Source organism: Canis lupus, chromosome 16, assembly GCF_048164855.1.
Source record: "Canis lupus baileyi chromosome 16, mCanLup2.hap1, whole genome shotgun sequence".
Classification (NCBI taxonomy): Eukaryota; Metazoa; Chordata; class Mammalia; order Carnivora; family Canidae; genus Canis; species Canis lupus.
The window spans coordinates 34,534,046-34,554,659 of NC_132853.1; the positions used below are offsets into that span (position 1 = coordinate 34,534,046).

The window sequence follows — 20,614 nt, forward strand, 5'->3', positions numbered from 1 at the left end:
GGGCCGCTCGGTGCGGCGGTTACGTAAACAGCCGGCCGGGCGCCGCGGCCCAGGGTAGGAACGGAAACCCTCCGGGTCGGGGTTGTCACTGCGAATAGGGTCCCCCGGAGGCGGCCGGCAGGAGGCGCGGCCGGGGCGGAGGCTGGGGCCCGCGGCCGGGAGCAGCCGGGGGGCGGCGGCGGCGGCGGCGGCGGGCGGGAGCAGCAGCCCCGGGCCGGGCGCCAGCAGGGCGGGCGAGCCCCGCGCTCTCCGCATGGCGGGGAGCGGGCCGCGGCGGCGGCGGCGCTGACGGGCCCGGGGCGGGGCGGGGCGGCCGGGCGGGGGCCTGGGCCCGAGGGGAAGATGAGCGCGCTCCTAGAGCAGAAGGAGCAGCAGGAGAGGCTGCGGGAGGCCGCGGCCTTGGGGGACATTCGGGAGGTGCAGAAACTGGTGGAGAGCGGGGTGGATGTGAACTCCCAAAATGAGGTCAACGGCTGGTAAGTGGGGAGCGGGGGAGGCCCAGGTCAGAGCAGCGGGCCGGGGGGAGGGGCGCCCCTGCCGCCGAGGCCCGGCGCTGCCCGCGGACGCCCGCGGAGGCGTGGCCGGGCGCCGGGGCCTCCGAGGCCTGCGCTCGCGAGGCCAGCCCGGGCTCCCCCTCCCCGCCGCCCCCCTGCGCGGTGCCGCCGCCCGCGCGGCCCTCCCCAGCCCCCGCCCACGTGGTCCTCCCGGGGCAGCGCCCCCCACCCCCCTCCCCCCCGCACCCCGCTGGCTCGCCGGGCCGGAGGGAGCCCTGCCGGCTGCGATTCGATTGATCCGCACGCTCGTTCGTATGGCGCGCACCCCAGTTCCGGGGGCTGAATTATTTTGCCGTAGGAGCTTCTGGAGAACACACCTGTGCACAGCAGAAAAAAAAAAAAAAAGCATTTAAGCAACCGAGCAACTATGAATCTTATAAATTAGCACGGTTTCTTTTCCCAAGACCGGAAGGAAAAAAAAAAATCACTCTTGTGTCTCTCTCTGTGGCCTCACTGCACCAGTGATTTGCAGCCGCCTGTGGAAGGCAGACTTACTCGGTCCCCCGGAGTGTTTTTGCTTTATTTCCTTATTACAGTTTTACATATAGAATTTGAATCCAGACTCTCGATGTTTGCCTGCAGACTGAGTCCTTCCAACTAAAGGAGTCCCCATCTTAGGATGTGCTGGTCAAATTTTTAGTGTTAAGTTACCGAATGTGGTGTTATTCTGTCCTCTTCACACTTCATTTTTGGAGTTTTATTTGAGCCAAGTCGTGCTTAACCTTAGGCCTGTTTTTGCTAGCTTAAAGTGAGTTTGGAAAGGTTTTATTTTTTAAAAGTGGAATCCTACATTTTGGAATGGAGAGGGACATTGGAGATGGCTCCAACTGCAGAAAAAATAACCTGCCCTAAGGTCACACAGCTACTGACAGGCTAACCAGAACCACAACCATGGTTTCCTGACTCGCTTGTAGACTTACCTACCTCCTAAGGAGAACAGCCTAGATAGCTATCCAGAAGGCCAGGAAACAGTGGCCTGCTGCCTTTTGGTTTTGTTTTCCTTAAAAGTGTTTGCAAACAAGCTTGCTGCTCTGTGCGTACCTTTTCTGAGCATTGCTCTGTGGTTCACAAGCTGTGACTCACTGTTTTGGCAGTGGGAGGCAGTGTTGTGTAGAAGGAGTCCAGTCTTTCCAGCAGGTTCTTCACCCTTCCCTGCTTTAGCTAATACAGCCTTGCCTGGGTAACTTCATTTCCCAGTCATTTGAGAAGAGTGTTGTGAGCAAGGAAGGAGAAGCAGCATAGTATGAATCGCTAACATGTATTGAGTTTGCTCTTGACATAAACAAGGCTCTGAGAGCTTATCTCATTCACAACTACTCAAGAACAGAGATGTTACTCTCTCTGTTGTATGGATGGGGAAACCGAGGCCCGGCAAGATTAAGTAATTTCCCCAAGGTCATAGGATTTACTGAAAAGGAAGCCAGCATCTGACTCCAGACCCTACTTTCCTAACCACAATGCCTGCCACGTTGCAGTAGGTGTTTGGTATTTGTAAGTTGAATCTGAAGCAACCTGAAGAGGCTTCTCCTCAATCGGAGAAGATGTCTGTTAGGCACCTCATGTTGGAGGTTCAGGCTTGCATTCGTGATCTCCCCTCATGCCCCTAATTGCCCCAGGCCTGCTCCTCTGAGGCCTGCTCAACTCGGCGTCTGGGGTGCTCAGACCAGAGCCGATGGTGCCCTGATGGTGTCCTTGCCTCCTGTCTCCCTCATATTCCACATCCAGCCAGTCAGCTAATTCTGTCAGCCTCATCTACAGCTGTAGTTAGAATCTTAACACTTCTCATTAGCTCTACCTCTACACCTCTGGTACACAGCCACCATCGTCCTGTTGCTTGGATTCTCGCTGCAGCCCCCCGACTAGTCTCCTTGCTTCTACCCTTCCACCCTGCAGTCTTCTCAGCACAGCAACCAGAGGGATCCCGACATAAAACATAAATCGTAAGTCGGATCCGTTCATTCTGCTCAGAACCCTCTAGTGGTCACCATCCCACTCTGAGGAAAAGCCTGCAGTACTGGAGTTTCTACTTCCTGTCCCTACCGCTCTCCCTCCTTACCTCTATGTCTCATCTCTGTGTTTGCCTCCTTGCTCCCCTGGCCTCCTGGCTTTTCCTGGAACACCAGGCACCATCCTGATTCAAGGCCTCCGTGGTTTTTCTTCCCTCTTAAGTCTAAAATGCTTTTACTCCCTCACCTCCTTTAGGTCTTAGTGTAGATAGGTTGGTGAGCCTTTCCTGGACCCTTGATTTAAGATGGCACCATGCCCCTGCCCTGCCTCTAGCATTCCCAAGTCCCTTCCCTTGCTTTATTGTCTGTGTAATGCTTAATCACCACCTGGCATACTATTGGTTTGGCTTATTTATTTGCTGACTGTCTCTGTTTCCTCTTCCATAAAATGGGAGGAATATTGAAAATAACTAACTCATGGGCTTTTCAGAGATTGAATGAGTTAATGTATGTGAAGCCTTTAGAACAGTGTCCCCCATGTAAAAAAGCATTATATCTGTGTTAATTATTATTTTCTTCTTATTAAGCAGTGCACTATCTAATGGGATACAAAGGTTACCCTCAAATTCAATCTCTAGCATAGACAAGCGGAATGGTTACTGCTTTCAGTCTGTAGTTGCTCAATAACCACAATTTCAGCACTGATGAATGATACCCCGTGCCTCTGGTCTGAAATACTTCCCAGGGCTAACTGGATATACTGACTGCAAATTTAAAGCCTGAAGAGTTGAAGTTCAGAGATAGAATTCCCACATCAGTTGTAATTCAAGTGTGTGCAAACCCCTTGGCTTTAAGAAACAAGTATAATGGCTGGTGAAGAAGTTGAAAATGCTTCCTGGCTGAGTTATGGCTGCCCAGAGCCACACAGGTCTGGGCTGTAAATGATGATCACTCAGGGCGTGGGGTTGTGGAAATCATTCCGTGTTGACTTAACCCCACTTTACATGGTGATGCTTTAGCTAGTTGGTTTTCCCAGAGTGTCTCAGACCCACTGGCAGTAAATTACCTTCTTCAGTCTCAAGCTTGTCATGAACAAGTGATTTACTACCAGCGAGTGAGTACTTTATTTCCAAAAGGGAACATACTTTTCTCATCATGATCCATTCATTTTTGAATGCTAGCTTATCATTATAATTATTCACTTTTCAAGCCTGTGCCACAGAAACACACACACACACACACACACACACACACACACGTACTCTTTCGCTCTCTCTCTCAGCTGCAGTTTGCCCACAATCAAGGATGTTTGGATCCTTCCACTCTGAGCAATGTCCTTCCACTCTGAGCAATGTCCACCTTGTTCTTGGTTCATTTGTTCAGCGATTAAGTACCTGTATGTCCAAGCAGACACTTCCTTATCTTCATGAGCTTGTATTTCAGAAGTTGAGATCAAGCCTCTTCCCTTATTTCTCCCAAATTGGGAATCTTTTCTTCATACAGTTTACCTTAAAGGTACCCAGGTAACCTAATTCTAATGAATAATAGTGTGGAATATCACTCTGAAGTATCAGTGGAGTGGTTCCCAGCCAGCCAGACAGGCTCGCTTTCTGTAAGTCAGAAATGTTTAGGAGGCCAGGGCAAATCAACATCTCCTTGGAACCAAATGAACTTTCTGGATAGTTAATACTTCCAGGTTGGTGACCTATCCCTCAGTACTGAACACATCATTCTGTTCTTTACTATATTGTATTTGGCCATAAACTGAAGATACTTACCTCCGTTAGAGAATTGATGAGTGGGGACATTTCAGAACAGAGGGGAAAAATACTTTCCTTCTACAATAATCGTTCAGCTTTGGCAACTGAGGATGAATTTCGTAACTTTGAATCCTTTCATTTCTGTTAAGATGGAGTTTTTAACCAGCATGCTAATTACATTGCTATGCAGTGTTAAAATAATAGCCCTTCAGAGTGCGCATAATTCCTTCCTATGTATACAATAGTAAATAATTAGTTTTACTTAAATGAGTCTAATATGTTAGAAGAGCTTGTTCTTGAAAATTTTGGTCATTGATGTACATTTTTCAAGTGCCTTAGGAATTAAAGTCTGTGTGCCATGCCTTACGCTTAAGCAGATGAGCCTTCTGGAGGGGACTAGAGGAGCCAACTTTTTCAAAAATGGAAATTTCAAAACCTTGTGTGTGTATGTGTGTGTGTGTGTGTGTGTGTGTGTGTGAAGGGAAGAAAAGGCAAAGAGTGAGCAACTGAGATTCATCTGAGAATATCTACTATAGCAATAATAATTTCAGCAGCAGAGCAAGCTGTAGATGATTATTAGCCTGATATTTAATATTCGCGTGTCATTTGATGCATATGGAGCAAGTTACTATTGTTCCTGAAAAGGAATGTGGCACTCTAAAAATAAAAACATTTTAAGGAGACTGGGACAATCTAATGAACATTACTGATGGAAAACCACTCAGCAGTACCAGTAGAGGTAGCTGGCCAGTGGAACCCCCTGGAAGCCATTGAAACAAAAGCACCTTGAATAAATTGGTTTTTCCCAAGGGCCTGGAATGAAATTTGGAAATAAATTTCAAGCATACTAAATATTTTGATCATCTGCTTTCTGAAAAGAAAAGCTGAGGTTGCCAGCCTGGCTTCCTGGTTCTGGCTGAACTCTTAATGGGCTTGCATGTATTTCTTGACTAGCATATGGAATTTGAAATCCCAAACCACCTCTCCTTGATTAACTCTGTTTTTTTTTTTTTCCTTTTCTGCGGACAGGACCTGTTTACACTGGGCATGTAAACGCAATCATGGTCAGGTGGTCTCTTACTTATTACAATCAGGAGCTGACAAAGAGATTCTTACAACAAAAGGAGAAATGCCAGTCCAACTGACATCAAGGAGGGAAATTAGGAAGATCATGGGAGGTGAGTCTGTGTTTGGGGGCAACTTTTGATTTTGTCAAACTAATTTCAGACTTGCAGTATTATTGGCTGTGTTCTTTTTTTTTTCTTTAAGATTTTATTTATTTATTTGAGAGAGTGAGAGTGAGAGAGCATGATTAAGGGGAGGGCAGAGGAAGGAGTAGACTCCCCACTGAGCAGGGAGCCCCATGTGGGACTCGATTCCAGGACTCCGGGATTATGACCTCAGCCCAAGGCAGACGCTGAACGGACTGAGCCACCCAGGCCCCCTACTGGCTACACTCTTGATGGCAGTCAAACCACAAATACATTTTTTAACATTTATTTTTCTTTATTTTTTTCTTTATTTCTTTATGATATAAATACATTTTTAAAAGCAAAAGTAATATTACTGTGCCAAGACAGTAATTCCATGTGGTTTCCAGGCAGGTAGGCATTTTCAGGTTTTATATTTTTAATCTGTGAAACTTAAGGTGGCAAAAATGGTAATCACAAACTTTGATGAAACAGTCCTTTCTCTTCTGATTTGAAGAGTCAGTGAACACTGAACAAAATATGTCATATACCAAAGAACACTAGCTTTCACAAGACACTCTTTTCTGGGTGATCTTTAAAGGGCCGTGTAAATGCTCTGTGTTCTCTTCTTTGTAAGTGGAAGAAGACGATGGTGCCGACAGCCTCCCCCAGCTAAAGAAGGAGTCAGAACTGCCCTTTGTTCCCAACTACTTGGCCAACCCAGCCTTCCCTTTTATCTACACCCCTGCGGCAGAGGATCCAGGCCAGCTACAGAATGGGGGCCCCTCCACACCGCCGGCATCACCCCCTGCAGATGGCTCTCCTCCATTGCTCCCCACAGGGGAGGCTCCCCCGGCGGGGGCCTTTCCACGGGACCACACCTCTTTGGCTCTGGTTCAGAACCGGGATGTGTCTGCCCCCTCTGCCATACTCAGAACACCAGAAAGCACAAAACCGGGTCCTGTCTGTCAGCCACCAGTGAGTCAGAGCCGCTCGCTGTTCTCTTCTGTCCCGTCCAAGCAGCCAGTGTCTCTGGAGCCTCAAAATGGGACCTACACAGGCCCGACGCCAGCATTCCAGCCATTCTTCTTCACAGGGGCATTTCCATTTAACATGCAAGGTAAGCCTGCTGCAGTCTGCGGCTGTCCAGAGGTTTCCTGCTGTACCTCCTGGGTGGTGGTGGGGAGGAGGGTGTTGGGTAGTGTCGGTAAGGTGGGATTTATTTATGTACAGAAATCTATTCACAATCTTACAGAAATTTTGCAAGACTTGTATGAGGAGCTCTCTTTACTCTGATTCACAAATTGTTTACCTTTTGCCTTGAAATAGTTAAGTGTATATTTCCTAAGAACAAGGATGGTCTCTCTTACATAACCACAGTCCGATGATCAAATTTAGGAAATGTAACCTTGCTATAATACCATTCTCCAATCCAGGCCATTTTTAGATATTGTCAGTTGTCTCCATGGTGCTCTCTGTGCTGCCTCTACCCCTGCCTCCTGCCCCCAGCTCCTCCTGGGGATACCCGTTGCACTTAGCTATCCTATTGTTCCCTTCTCCTTTCACCTGGAAGGTTTCTCAGCCTTTCTCTATCATTTTGGACCTCTAGTTTTGAAGAGTCCAGTCCAGGTATTGTGTAGAAAATGATCCTCTATCACTTTTCTCTATATACTAGTTGGTATTCTACTGTAAACAGGGGCCTCCCCTTCTCCTCCATGTATATCAGTATGAACCTGTAGATTCTTTTTTTTTTTTTTTTTTTAAGGTTTTGTTTATTCATGAGAGACACACAGAGAGGTGCAGAGGGAGAAACAAGCTCCCTCTGAGGAGCCCAATGCGGGACTTGATCCCAGCCAACCACTGAGCCACCCAGGTGCCCCTCACAGATTCTTTACATTAGGTTATAATGCATTATTATCATTATCTTTTTTTTTTTAAAGATTTTATTTATTTATCTGAAAGAGAGCATGAGTGAGAGAACACAGCCGGGGGATAGGGAGAGGGAGAAGCAGACTCCCCTGCTGAGCAGAAAGCCTAATGCAAGGCTCGATTCCAGGATCCTGGGATCTTGACCTGAGCCGAAGACTTAACCAACTGAGCCCCCCAAGCACCCGCATTACTGTCATTATCTTGATGTTCAGATTATGCCAGATCTGTCCAGAGGGAACCCAGTTCCCATGTCGCTTGGACGTGTCCCATCATTCTTGGAGCATTTCCTTACTTTCTAGTCCAGGAAGAGGGTCCAGGCTCCTACTGTTACCTCCCTCGCCCCAGCCCTGGAGTCAGCCATTTCTCTAAGAAGTCCTGTTCTTTCAGATGAGAGTGGTGTTCAGGTACTAGGATCTGGACACTGGGTACACTTATACTCCAGGTGTGTCATGTCTTCTAGGTCTACATGGAGAACAGAGCCAGGAAAGAAAGGAAGAAAAAAGCAAACAAACATACATGCACATTCATATATACACTTTTTCCTACATTTCTGTATCTATTTATCTTTTTTTTTTAAGATTTTATTTATTTATGTATTTATTCACGAGAGACACAGAAAGAGAGAGAGAGAGAGAGAGAGAGAGGCAGAGACATAGGCAGAGGGAGAAGTGGGCTCCATGCAGGGAGCCCCATGTGAGACTCAATTCCAGCTCCTGGGCTCACTGAGCCAAAGGCAGATGCTCAACTGTTGAGCCATTCAGGCGTCCTGTATCTATCTTTTTTTTAATTTATTTTTTATTTTTTTATTTTTTTTTGTCCTGTATCTATCTTTATAAAAGTATTAAAAGACATAAGTTCATCCAGATACCTCCAATTCTATCAGACACCACAAGGTACAGGCCAGTCTTACCTTCACTTTTTCCACATAAGTCACCCTGTCCTTTTCTGGTTTGGAGGACCTGCTACTCTAGGCGCTGGTGACAGTGGCCTAGGCATGCTATGAAGGACTCGTACATAAGGAGCAAAGCAGAACCACCAAACCCACCTAGGCACTTAGCTTGGGCCATCTTGGCAGCCAGGCTCAGAATTTAGGGGCAGACTGCTTAGATCCCAGACCCTGAATGAAGTGCACAGATTGCTTCCGTGTTGAGGTATCCTGCATTCAGATCATAGATAGACGGTCTTTTTCTTTTTCTTTTTCTTTTTCTTTTTCTTTTTCTTTTTCTTTTTTTTAGATTTTATTTATTCATGAGAGACACACAGAGAGAGAGAGAGGCAGAGACACAGGCAGAGGGAGGAGAAGCAGGTTCCACACAGGGAGCCTGACATGGGACTCGATCCCGGGTCTCCAGGATCAGGCCCTGGGCTGAAGCAGTGCTAAACCGCTGAGCCACCAGGGCTGCCCTAGACTGTCTTTTTCATACTAGTAAGTTATCTTTCTGCTCTCTCACTGTATTTACTGCCAGGAGGTTCATCTTTCATAAATACACTTAGAGTCACAGTCATTACGTTCTCATAGAGTCACTCCTCTCCCATATCTTATGTGTGCCTTTTCTTCAGCTCTCTTCCCATTCCCTGCTCATGTGTGGTTTGATTCTCAAATCCATTCGTGTGCCTTTATGTCAGCTCCAGCAGCAGAAGCAAATTGTCCTTCTACACACTGGATGGTTGTCTCTCCCAGCCCCTGCCCTTACACAACCCCCTTTTATTCTGTGAACCCTGTCTTTGACATAGGGAAGACAGTGCAGGAAGCCGCTGGCAGAGCCAGAAATGGGGTTGAGCTCACCCCCACTGAAGGAGCTGGGTTTTCTCATTGAGAGGTACAGCCTTCGGCACAGGGCATGATTATGTATGATCATCTTCTGGAAAAGATCTTAAATTACATTGGCTGACTGTGTAGGAACCATCCATTAGCATTTCTCTCTCCTTTTTTCTAGAGCTGGTACTCAAGGTGAGGATTCAGAACCCATCTCTTCGAGAAAATGATTTCATTGAAATTGAACTGGACCGGCAGGAGCTCACCTATCAAGAATTGCTCAGAGTGAGCTGCTGTGAGCTGGGGGTTAATCCAGACCAAGTGGAGAAGATCAGGAAGTTACCCAATACCCTGGTAAGAAAGGTAAGAACGGTCTGTTAAGCATGTGTGGTTGGTAGCTTTTTTGCATTTTGGAAAATAGCCAGTTTCCTCCTTGGCTGTATGAATCATAGTTGAGAACTGAAAAGAGACCAGAAAAGGAGCAAAGGGTGGTTTTCCAGACACTATCACTGAGCTTTTCTTTCCCTCTACTAGGTCTACTCGGACATGACATTTTTGAAAGTTGTAGGTGCCCAAGAGAATTTCCTGAGCTGCCACTCACATGTACCTATATTTGGTTGTTTGTGTAGTGACATGTAAGGATTACTTAGTGTACCAGCAGATATGCCCCATGTTAAGAACCAGGTTAAATTACAGGGCAAACCCACATGGATACATGTGTGGGCCTGCCAACATCTGTGGTTTTCAGGGCAACTGGGAAAACTGATCTAAATGGCCTCTCACTTCGGGGGGTGCTTATCCTAGGGCAGCTGCTGTTAAGGGCTCCTGCACCCTGTGGACCCAACTCACACCCCTGGGGAACTTCCTGCACTATCTACTCTCAGTGACATTGTGCCATAGGGGTCTTCTTCTCCTTCCTCTTCTTCCTCCTCTTCCCCCCACCCTCGTCCCCCACTTCCTTTCCTCCTCCCCTCCTCCTTCCCCCATCTCCCTCTCCTCCCTTCTCCTCCCTCCTCCTTCCCCCATTTCTCCCCCTTCTCTTCCTCCTCCCCCTCTTCCTCTTCCTTCCTTTCTGTCCTCCCACCTCCCCCTTTCCCCCTCCTCTTCCTCCTCCTCCCCCTCCTCCTCTTCCTACTCTTGCTCCTTATACTAGTAAGCCGCCTTTGAGGCTTTAAAATGAGCTGAGATACTGGTATGGACACAACACACCAAACACATAGAGACAAGTGATGACTCCTAATCTGTTTAATCTATTTTGTTTTAGGACAAAGATGTCGCTCGACTCCAAGACTTTCAGGAGCTGGAACTGGTTCTAATGATAAGTGAAAACAATTTTCTGTTCAGAAATGCTGCATCCACACTGACTGAAAGACCTTGCTACAACAGGAGGGCTTCCAAACTGACTTACTGACACAGTGGGGACTTTTATTGCTGAGTACTGTGACAGTGTGCAGCACCTCTGGGCCAAGGCCAAGCCATGGATCTGAATGCCTTGGGCTCCCGGGAGGGCCCCGGTGCCACTGTGTAGTGTACACTAACATGGTTCTGCCAAGGTAGGAAGCCCCTGACACCCACCCCACCCCCCAGCAGCGGTGCCACTCCTCCAAGCCTCTTGGTGCACAATAAACCGATTGCTTGAAGCTGCAAACAGCTGAGAAGTGGTCTGGAGAGGCAGAAGCTGGCAGTTCTGAATCCCCTGTCTCATGTGCCCCGAGTAAGTGAGTGGTCCCAGCAGATGAGAGAGAGCAGAGCAGGCCTCTTACAGCCACACCTGTGGCCAGTGCACCTGCAGGGCGGGCCTGGGCCTGCTCTATGGGTGGTGCACCCTTGCGCCTCTGCACCCTGGGCCGGCTGCAGAGGAAACTGGGGAAAGCACAGGTACCGGGCAGAGACTTTTCGTGTGACTAGTGGCTGTGAAGTTTCACATAACATATTTATACACGTTACTCAGGTTCAAAGTATTTAAGAATACAGTTACCTAGTTGTAAGTCCGCTGTTAACCAAAAGAGCTGCCCCTACCCCCGCTACCCCTTTAATCCTTTTTGAGTGCTCACCGGCTTCTCTGGTCCACCATTGCCTGGACAGTCATCGCTGCATTAACTATGTGGCCACTAGAGGGCTCTCTGATGCTTTCCAGAAGAACAAGAGCTTTTTTTTTTTTTTTTCCTTTTTTTTTCTTTTTTTTCCTTTCAATCTCTGAAGTGGTTCCTGTCCTCTCCATGTTTTCATCGCACTGTCTGAGAAGAGCACAAACATCACCAGGTCCGTATTCTCCACTTTCATTTCCCACCAGAAATGAAGAGCATTTTTTGAAACCGAGCCTGTTGCTGTTTTTAAGGTTATTGTGGGAAACCTGACCTAAGGGAGTTAGCATCTTTATTTTTATATCAAAGATAAAGGTTATTTTGAAATTATCAGGATTTTTACACAACCCTGAAATCTGTTGCTTTTGTAAACAAACTATTTCCCCCCCCCACCACCACCACAGGTCCACTTCACAAAGTCAGTTGTGAGCTTACCAGGCTTTGTTCAGGAAGACACCTGATGAAGACTCTTGAGCCTGGCCTACCAGTTTTTTTTTTTGTTTTTTTTTAAAGAGTGCATTCAAGAATTCTTTTCCTTTTCCTCGGTGTCATTAATGTTAGAGGAGCCACTGTCTTGTTGAAAAACAGCTTAACTTTAGAAATAAGAACGAGCACACTTAGACGAACAGGAGGGCAGGGGTTCGAAGCCAGCTGTTGAAGAGCATCCCTGCTGTCTTAAGAAGCGTTTTCCCCATAGTGCCTATAGTTTCCAAAGAGACTTAACTTCCTAACTGTGTTAATTTTATTGGAACACTGCAACCGATGGAGCGAGAACACACAGAAGGCGTCAACGGAAGAGAATGTTGTGCTTAGCTAATGGCCTCCTGCGGTTGCCTCTGTGCTGAGCTGAGGTGGAGGTGTTTTCAAGGCCAGCTTCCTGGAGTCACTCTGTTCTGTGACTTCACCGTCCTCCACCAATTACCCGATGGTGACTTACCCTTGCATGGTGTTGGCATCACCGAGGAAAGGTTACTTATCATCCCTTCTCTGAAAGGCTTTGAAGAGGAAACCTCCCTTGTGTTTCAAGCAACCAGAAGCTAGTTTACCTAAACACACTAACCTTTTTTCCTTCCCTTTGGAAAAAGTTAACAACGTACTGATAACATGAAGGCTAGTTCCATCCTGAAGGAAATAAGTCCAGTATTAATTTATGTGTAAATCACTGGGGTTAAACTCTTCTAGCCGTCTAGATCAATTAGAGACTCAGAAGCAGTGGAGGTCCCTGCCCGGAGGCGGCCCTACGGGAGGAGTAGCTCCAGGGCATTTAGAAACAGAGGTTAGCAAGGGAGACAGGGAGACCCTGGTGAAGGTGAGGGCAAGGGTGGGGCTTAGTGGCTCTGGTGGGAGCTGAGCCCTCCGCTGGCCTCTCTTCTCCTTTAAAAAGTCTTCTGTGGTCAACTGACTCCTGCGTCTGGCGGTGGGATGAGACTGCACAGTTGATGGTAGGTGAGTTTAAAGTCTTAATCTATGCATTCAGAGAAATATTTTTATATGCTTTGTGTAATTTATAACAAGGACTTTTTTTTTAGCTTTGTTAACTGTGAATTCACCCCTCCTCCACTGCATATTTAAAGCATGTGTTCACACTATGTGTAAACATTCACTGAAGACTCTATTCCTTGTGCATTGCCGACTGTTCATAACAAGTATCATTAAAATAAAATATTAACAGACTGAGCCCATATCCTTTAATTTTGGCTCCTAAGCAGTACTGCCCTTCTAACCTTGGTGGGGGGTGCAGTTTTCAGATTCCTGGACAGCCCAAGGAACACAGTGCTCTGGAGGAAAAAATAGAAGGGACCGTTGCCCCCACCTGAGGCACCTCTGTCCTGTGGCTGCTGGGTTCTCAGGCCCTGTCACTTGGCACCTGGAGACAGATATGTTGTGCAGTGCCTTTTCTCCTGGCTCACAGCAGTCAGCTTCATTTCCCCGGAGGAGCTGAGCCAGCTAGATGGAGGTCATCCTCTATTAACCACAGTTTTTGATTATCCTATTTACTTTATGCAACTGAGCCTTTCCTTTGGGCTGTCAGCACCTGTCAGGGCCTCTATGAGCTCAGAAGCAAACTCCCGAGGCAGAAGAGGAAATACATATAGCCTTGCACCTTCAGATCTTCAGCCGAGCACGATGCCGAATGAATCTGCGTTTCTGTTGGTTTAGGGCGGCCGGAGCCTCACAAAGCAGACGTCATGCCAAATTGGCCTAATAAATCAGGGAGCACAGCAGAGACCTTTTCTTAGCACCAAGGAGAAGCAGAATAATTTGGGCATTTGTGCTTTCATACTCGCTTTATCACAAGGATGGAAGTCTTCTTCCATACACTCATAAACATCCTGGGCAGAAACAGGCTGCCAAAAAAAAAATGTGATTAACCTTTAACAAATGGTCCCGCAGCACAGGCTGACCCAATACGTAGAGGAAAACCAGATCAAAGGAGCCATCTCTGCACCTACCACAAACCATTTAGGGAAGAAAGACAAACCATCCTCTCCCACTAGTCACATCACATCGAGCAGAAAGGTCAAGGAAGTGAGAGAGTCAGAGATCAGAAAACTTCTAAGGTAACAAAGAGGAGAGATCCATCCCAAATATAAGGCCTTGTGCCAGATGGACTCTGACCTGCAGGAAATGAGCATTGTTTTGGCTTGCTCAACAAGAAATTTAATGAACCCCCTCAAGATGTGTTTACCAGCCTGGACTTTCAGGGTGGGGGGTGGCCCCTGGGCCCCTCTTTGTTCCCACATCGAGCTTTGGCCAGACTGAGAAAGATGAATGGCTCGGAGGCCTCACTGGTGGTGGGGACCTGTCTGGAATAGACTTCTAAAGAAGCAAGGAAAGGAAGCACCCTGCTCATCTCAGCCACTGGAGAAGCAGGCGTGGAGGTCTGAGGGACGGCATAAACTGTGAAGGTGCTCATAGCAGCCTTCCCAGGAGGCCTCGAATCAGATTTCAAGGGCTTTATTTCTCGCCTTTTTACAGTATCTGCACAGCAGAGCAGGAAGTACTGGCAATTACCCAGTGAATTTTGGCTGTGAAGACAATTTTTCTAGCCAAAAGCTCTCGAGTCTGAAGTTTTCAGATAATTCCAGCCATGTGGATGTGTATAAAGTCCACTTCCACCTCTCTCCCTGCCTCCCCCAAAGGTCCTAACCCCAAACCTTGTGAACAGGCAGAGAGAGGCTACGTCGGGCTATATGTATTGTTGACCACATAGCTTGATTTCATCAGTGCCCCGTTTTTAATGGATTCAGGCCAGCACCCCAGAGTACAGGACTCTGTTCCTGAGGACGGCCTGACCTGGCAGTCTGCTGTTCCAGGAGGAAAAAGCTTTATTTAAAAAAAAAAAACAAAACCCCAACGACTTCAGAGTAGAAAATATGAAAAATCATACAGAGTAGAAAGGTCACTCCATGAAATGATTGAAAACAGCACAGTGTGGAAATAACACTAACTTGGGAATCAGGAGACCCAGGCAGCAGTCTGGGCTCTGCCTTAAACTAGCTGTGCCTGAAGGCAAAAATCCAACAAATGTCCCGGCATCTGTCATCAGGTCCATCCTGCAGATGTGGTTGGTGTCGTCCTCTTTCCTGAGGATGGGTGGCTAGGAGGAAGTCCCAGGAATGTATTTTAGGCAAGTCCAGCGTCTCTGGCCATCCCGTAGAAGATGCCTCTGGCTGCAATGAGGTTGGCTGGAGAATCAAATTCAGCTATCATCCCTTTGTCCAGGACAAGGACCCTAGCCAAAGAAAAGAAGTGGTCAGATTTCCATCAACCTAGACCTGGCCTTCTAGTCCACCCCTCCCTTCTGGGTACTGACTGCTCAGACCCAGCGGTGACATGCCAACCCTCCTACTTCAGGCGATCCACCCAATACAGCCGCTCTGCCACATGTGCACGCTTGCAAGGCTGGTTATTTTAGCCGTTCCGTTTGCTCTCCTGGCAGATGAGGCGGTTTCTGGGATCAAACACAAGGTTCCTATTCATCTCTGCTAGTCGGAGCTCTGAAAACCTTTCCTAATGAGCCCTTCCCTCACCGGGGTCACAGGACTGTGCCCAGGGAGCCACGGGCCTGTGCGCTGGGCCCTGTGCGCTTCCATCTGCTTTGTGCCAACTCACAAAGGCACACGGCAGGAAAGCAGGCTGCTGGGAGGCCTGACACTGGAATCTGGGACTTTGGCTGCAAATCTGGTTGCTGCTGATGGATGGATCTACACACGCACACACAGTCAGGCCTGGGCCTGGGATTCGAATCCCCTGCCAATTAAGCACAGAGTGCCCCTGGGGCAGAGTCACCAGCCTGGCTCCCAGGGTAAGGCAGGAGCAGAAAGGGCTCTCCTGTGCCAGGGGAGATGCCCCTTTGATGGGAGGAGGTGGCCGTACTCTGTTTCCTTACCTCCAGGGCTCCTGGGAACGTGTCCTGGGGAGGTGTGTGTCTCTGCACATCTCTGCCTGGCCACTGCCCGAACTGGAGCCCAGAAGATGGCCTCTCCTCCCTTCAGTGGCTTCTCACTGTTCTTAGGGTAAGGACTGGCTGCTTTACCACAGTCCTCAAAGTGCAGCATAGTAGGGCCTGTCCCTCTGTCTCTCCTCATTTTGGTTCTACTGCCCCCTTCATCCTTTGCACTCCAGTCTCATGTGCCCTCCTACCTCAGGGCCTTTGCATGTGTTGCATCCTTTGCCTGAAATTTGCATCTGTATCCCATTTCCTCACCCACTCCCCAGCTCTTATTCGTCCTTTAGGGCCTGGCTGGTACTTCCTTTTCTTAGGAGAGATAGTGTCCCGCTGCCCAGTGTGGACTGGCTTCCTCTGGTCTACACACATGGACCCCTGCTTCCTTCCTGCAGGCTCTACTAATATGTCCAATAGCATGATGATCTGATTAATTTCCACTGGTCCCACTAGAATGAACGAACTCCTAACCCCCAAGGTTGGTTTGAGCCTTCTACCCTCGGGGCTGCTGGCAAAAATCACATTCAGTTAGCATGGGAAATGATCCTCTCAGCCCATCCTTGTCCCTTTTCTGGACGCAGGGCCTAGCACCTCCTGTCCACCCTCTCTTGTCTAGTGGGGTGCTGGGGTAGGGCTGGAACAGACAGATGGCAGCATCGGGCATTCTCAGCGTGGTTCCCAAGTCCGTGGGGGCTGCATGGGGACACTTCTAAGACAGGGGCAAGGTCTCCCCCATTGCCCTGTCCACGGCATCCTCCCCATGTCCCCAGGCCTGTAGGTGTTTATTTTGTGAATGATGGCCTGATGAGATGTGCTCCTGCCACACTCCTTCAACAGATTGGCTGCAACTTCCTCCTCATCACTCCTTTGAGCTCCCACGTCCCTGAAGGGGCCAGTCTGCCAGGCCAGCACCAGGTCACTTCCTTGAGGCTTCGGAGCCACCCAGGCCCTCACCTGTCCTCTGGCACCACACCTTAACATTGGACACAATGAGGGAATCGGTCCCAGATTTTCCTTTGGGCTGAGTGGCTGCCTCCCTAGGGAAGGCATAAGATCTCAAGGGCAAGGCCCCTTCCCTAATCCTTAGATGAAGAACTGGTGCCAGAGAGCATTACAGAAAGGGGCTGGGGAGCAAACAAACACTTCCCAGGATCACCTGCACTTGAAACACTTCAATTCATTGACTCTTTACAACCACCCCAAGAGAGGTTCGGCACATTGGCCGAGGTCACATGGCAGCCAGTGGCTGCGGGGCCTGGGACTCAGCCCTCTGCTCTCTCACCTCAGAGCACTGCTCCACACGGTACGATCAGGGTCCAGCCCACCAAGGCAGGGACCTGAGCATCACACACTTCTTTCAGTGGCTTCCTCATCTATACACCCAGGCCAGACTGAGAGCGAGGTACAAACGAAGGGATGGCTGTGTGGGTGCTCTAAGCATCAGTGCTCAGGAAGCGAGTGTTTTGTCACAAAGGACCCAGTTCCATGTCACAGCATTCACAGAAAGCTGGAGGGAGGTGGCTGGGGCACAATTCACAATGCCTAGGGAGCCCCGGCGTGCCCCTTCCCTACATGCTGGTGACCTGCAAGTGTCACCTTGTGTCTCAGAAAATGTCACTGTGCCCCCCGTGTGCAAATGACTCCACTCTCTCCTACCCGTTAGCCATAACTTGGGAAGTCCTGCTCTGCCCCCCATGCCCTAGACAATCCCACGAGCTCTCCTGTGTCCGGATCACCTTAACCTGCCTGCCCCTTCCTGGTGGCCTAGATAGCCCCACCAGGCCCCCCTCTGGCAGGGTCTGGTGCCCCACCTGGTGTAGTCCATGATGGTGTTGAGCCGGTGTGCGATGGTCAGCACCGTGCAGCTCTCGAACTGGGTGCGGATGGTGGCCTGGATGAAGTCGTCAGTCTCCAGGTCGATGGCTGCCGTGGCCTCGTCTAAAACCAGGATTCGGCTCTTGCGGAGCAGGGCTCGGGCCAGGCATACGAGCTGGCGCTGGCCCACGCTGGAAGGGGGAAGGCAGGCATCTTGAGCTGGGTACCCCCACCTGCCCCCACCCCCACCCCAGGCCTCGCTCCCTGGACTGCTTTTGTCTCCATGCCTTCCCAATGGCCCCAGACTGGCTCTCTAACTCCTGCCATTTCTGCCTCAACGCAGTCCTCCCAGAACATGGAGTCATCGATGTCTGGACCCCACCGGATGATGAGGGTCTGGGGTGGAGCCAGTGCTCAACAGCACTGTGAAATCCAGTCTGTCTCTGGCACCCCAGGCCTCCTCTTTCTCCATTTTCCCTGTCCTCACTCCTCAACTAGTTCTGTGATGCTTCTCTGCTTTACCCTATCAGTCATGTACACTCTAGAAAGAACACACCTAAATGGCACTTGCTGGATATTTGCACTCATTAGGCTGTCTTGCTGAGTTTAATATGCTTAATATCACTACTTCGGACAGTCATTTCCCAGCCCCATGGGGGAATGCAGGACAGGGCTCTGCGGTGGGAACAGGAAGGGCCAGGGCAGGGAGGACATGGGGATTCCAAGTCTGGTCAGTGGGGAAGTGGAGGGGAGGTGGGGTGCATACCGTCAACCCCTTGCCTTGGAAGCCAGAGCTAGTGAACCAAGCAAGGCTGTGTTCCCAACCACAGAGCTGTACCCCCACACCCAAGGACAAATACCTCAGCCTTTCCCAAAGGGGTGAGTCACCATAGCCCAAGTGAAGGCCAGGCTCTCTCCCTGGCCCATTCCCGCAGCTAATGAAGGTTTTGGCAGCGAAGTGAGCCTCCAGCTAGAACTCGAGGCTGATTTATGGTAGGACTGGCACAGGATGCAGGTTATGCTTATTAAAGTGGCTACGAGCTTTGTGAGGGAGGAGGAGAGCTGCCCCATTTCAGACCCTGGCAGATGTGGGAATGGAGGGAATGCTCTAGGAGAGGTGCTGATAACAAACAGGGATAGGAAGATGGAGCAAAATCAGCTACGGGGTACAGGGTCAGGAACCACCCCAACATGGCTCTGTAAGTGAAATCCAGTTGATGGGCATACTCAGTCTCCCAGGACTGCCTTGGGGCCAGAGTAGGCGCAGGGGCGTCCACCCACCAGGCTGTGATGCAGTGAGGAAGGGTTGGAGGCAAAAGCCCCCACTCTCTGAACCCCTGCCCCTCCCCTTGCTAGTTGAGCAGCTTTGGGCAATAATTTTATACTTCAGAGCCTCATTTCTGGCCCACAGGACTGCAGCAAAGATTAAACAGGATAGTGGATGCCAAAGTGCTTTGAACACAATTAAGTGCTGAGCAAATGTAAAGGTTTTTGTTTTTGCTTCTGAGGTCTGGAGAGAGTCCATGGGTGTGGACTGAGCAGAATAATACAAATAAGAATAGCTAAATATAACAGGAGTGTATCCAGGCTAAGTGCTTTCTATTTCATCATTATGACCTAAAGACTGCTCTGTCCAAACGATAGCCACTGGCCACATGTGGCTACTGAACACTTGAAATGCGGCTAGTCTAAATAAGGATGTACGGTAAATGTGAAAATACACACGAGAGTTCAAACTTAGTGTGAAAAAAAAAGCAAAATATCCCTAATAATTTTATATCAATTACTTGTAGAGATGATAATATTTTAGATATATTGGGATAAATAAAATAGGTACACTATTCAAATTTATTTCACCTGCTTTTTTTTTAAGATTTTATTTATTTATTCATGAGAGACACAGAGAGTGAGAGAGAAAGGCAGAGACACAGGCAGAGGGAGAAGCAGGCTTCATGCAGGGAGCCCGACACGGGACTCGATCCCGGATCTCCAGGATCACACCCCGGACTGAAGGCGGTGCTAAACCACTGAGCCACCCGGGCTGCCCTCTTTTTCTTTTTTTAATATGGCTACTGGAAAAAAAATTTAATGACATACGTGTAATTAAATAAAATATTTAATTACATATATATGGGCAGCACGGTGCAAAGAGGTATGGGGCTGTTGCTGTCCCCCTTTTAAAGTGAAGGGAGAGGCAGAACAGAGAGGTTAAGCAACTTGCCCCAAGTCACACAGCTAACACAGCCAGGGGAATCTCAAGCCTTTAGACTTAGTAAGATGTAACTTCTGGCCCTCCCTGTTGCACAGCCCAGGAGCTGGGGATATAACACTGGGGCTATAAGAAAGTGAAGAAGGGCTTGGAGAGCTCACTTTGCTCACTCCTAAGCTACAGATGAGATTGCAGAGCCATCTTGGGAAATATCTGTGATCTCCCCAACGCATGAGAGATTGCCTCTTACCTGATCCACAGCTTGAGTACAGACTCCCCCCACCCCAGGCCAAGCATAGCACTGACAACCTCACAGGACAGGACCGAATAGGGCTTTGGAATCTCCCAGACCTGATTCTAATCCCAGGCATACCTTCTCCCAGCTAGGTGACTTTGATTCTGCCTCAGTTTCCTCATTTGCAAAATGGGACGATCACCAAATCTAGGGCTTGTGTGAGGAGTCACTGAGATAGTGCACCATGCCTGGCACAGAATATGTTCAATACGAAAAGACCCCGCCTAAGCACACCCAAGCTGAGATGGGAGTAGGGAGGGCCGGAGGGGGCTGGCCTCAAATGACTCTGTGTCATTTGATGCTAGATCCTCTAGCTCCTCAGGGTGCTGTTCCTGACACCCCCCAATCCCAGCTCCCTTACCTGAGGTTCTCCCCTCCCTCTGAGCACTGGAAGTCCAGGCCCGCCGGCTGTGAGCTCACAAAGGTGTGCAGGTGGGATAGCTCCAGGGCTCGCCATAGATCTTCCTCTGAGTAATACCCAAAGGGGTCCAGGTTCATACGCAGGGACGCAGAGAACAGGATGGGGTCCTGGGGACATGACAAGGCCTCAGCAGAGGGCAGCTCAGGCCCCATGAGGAGCCATGGGCCCCAGGGCCAGGGAAAAAGCAAGGGATTAGGTGGCAGCA

At 49.1% G+C, this 20,614-nt stretch overlaps 2 protein-coding genes across 4 annotated transcripts in view; one reads left to right on the top strand and one right to left on the bottom strand.

Moving 5' to 3' along the window:
• Nucleotides 1–306: 306 nt before the first annotated feature.
• Nucleotides 307–12,896, top strand: ANKRD40 (ankyrin repeat domain 40). Of its 2 annotated transcripts, none has more exons than XM_072780060.1 (5): nucleotides 307–476; nucleotides 5,290–5,438; nucleotides 6,088–6,570; nucleotides 9,317–9,489; nucleotides 10,400–12,896. In XM_072780060.1, exons 1-5 carry the CDS (start codon nucleotides 343–345, stop codon nucleotides 10,544–10,546), a joined length of 1,086 nt encoding a protein of 361 aa, XP_072636161.1. In that variant the 5' UTR covers nucleotides 307–342; the 3' UTR covers nucleotides 10,547–12,896. The 2 variants fall into 2 exon arrangements, with proteins under 2 accessions (XP_072636161.1, XP_072636160.1); XM_072780059.1 differs by having other exon boundaries at nucleotides 308–476; nucleotides 9,317–9,498.
• Nucleotides 12,897–14,434: 1,538 nt separating this feature from the next.
• ABCC3 (ATP binding cassette subfamily C member 3) overlaps nucleotides 14,435–20,614 on the bottom strand; it is a 44,027-nt gene continuing 37,847 nt past the window's right edge. For both annotated transcript variants that reach the window (XM_072780045.1, XM_072780044.1), the window contains 3 exons: nucleotides 20,350–20,516; nucleotides 17,481–17,675; nucleotides 14,435–14,955 (listed from right to left, as the gene is read on the bottom strand). In XM_072780045.1, coding sequence (XP_072636146.1) covers nucleotides 14,847–14,955; nucleotides 17,481–17,675; nucleotides 20,350–20,516 — 471 coding nt within the window. In that variant the 3' untranslated portion in view covers nucleotides 14,435–14,846. The remainder of the gene's footprint in view (nucleotides 14,956–17,480; nucleotides 17,676–20,349; nucleotides 20,517–20,614) is intronic.